We start from the raw sequence: 592 nt of genomic DNA, 5'->3' as shown, positions 1-592 counted from the left end.
CTCCTCAGCCCCCCCATCCCCCAAATTAGGCTTATTGGCTGAATTGGGTAAACATTTTGCGGTGTTCTTGTGTTCATCTTTACAGTTTCATTGTGTGTGATATTTTATATTTTGGTTTAAAACTAGAAATCAATTGTAAATCCCAAAAAGGCGTTTATGGCTCGATTCTTCTTTATTATTCCATTTGAACAAAATCTAAGACAATGACAACATTTGTTTAACTTGAAGATCAATATACCTATTTTATTTGGCAATCTCTCTTGAGTAATACTAAACTTATATTGTTCACAAATGTTCGCATTAACATCATCTCTACAGAGATAGAGGCCATAGATTGTGTCAGAAGGGCCAAGAACAACCCTAGGGCTATAAAATCCGTTATTTTGAGTGGCACCAATGGAGGATTAATTGAGAAAAAGTTCATTCAAGTTGGCTGTGTTGGTGAACAATCATGATCAGTAAGACATTACACCTTGTCCATCGAAAAAGACGTCAAAACTACCACTGTCATTTGTATGCGACATTATCCATGTTTAATTAAACAATATTTTTAAGGTAGACTGGGGAACGTATTATATTCTATATCAATCCC

The 592-nt window shown here is 35.0% G+C and overlaps 1 protein-coding gene across 1 annotated transcript in view; it reads right to left on the bottom strand.

Moving 5' to 3' along the window:
* Positions 1–466: 466 nt before the first annotated feature.
* Positions 467–592, bottom strand: part of LOC111380310 (cysteine-rich receptor-like protein kinase 11) — a 7,920-nt gene continuing 7,794 nt past the window's right edge. The window contains exon 3 of the mRNA XM_023003835.1: positions 467–504. Coding sequence (XP_022859603.1) covers positions 467–504 — 38 coding nt within the window. The remainder of the gene's footprint in view (positions 505–592) is intronic.

This window comes from Olea europaea, unplaced genomic scaffold (genome assembly GCF_002742605.1).
Source record: "Olea europaea var. sylvestris unplaced genomic scaffold, O_europaea_v1 scaffold2125, whole genome shotgun sequence".
In the NCBI taxonomy this organism is placed as follows: Eukaryota; Viridiplantae; Streptophyta; class Magnoliopsida; order Lamiales; family Oleaceae; genus Olea; species Olea europaea.
The sequence above is the reverse complement of the archived record's forward strand: the minus strand, read 5'-3'. Positions and strand labels throughout refer to the sequence as shown.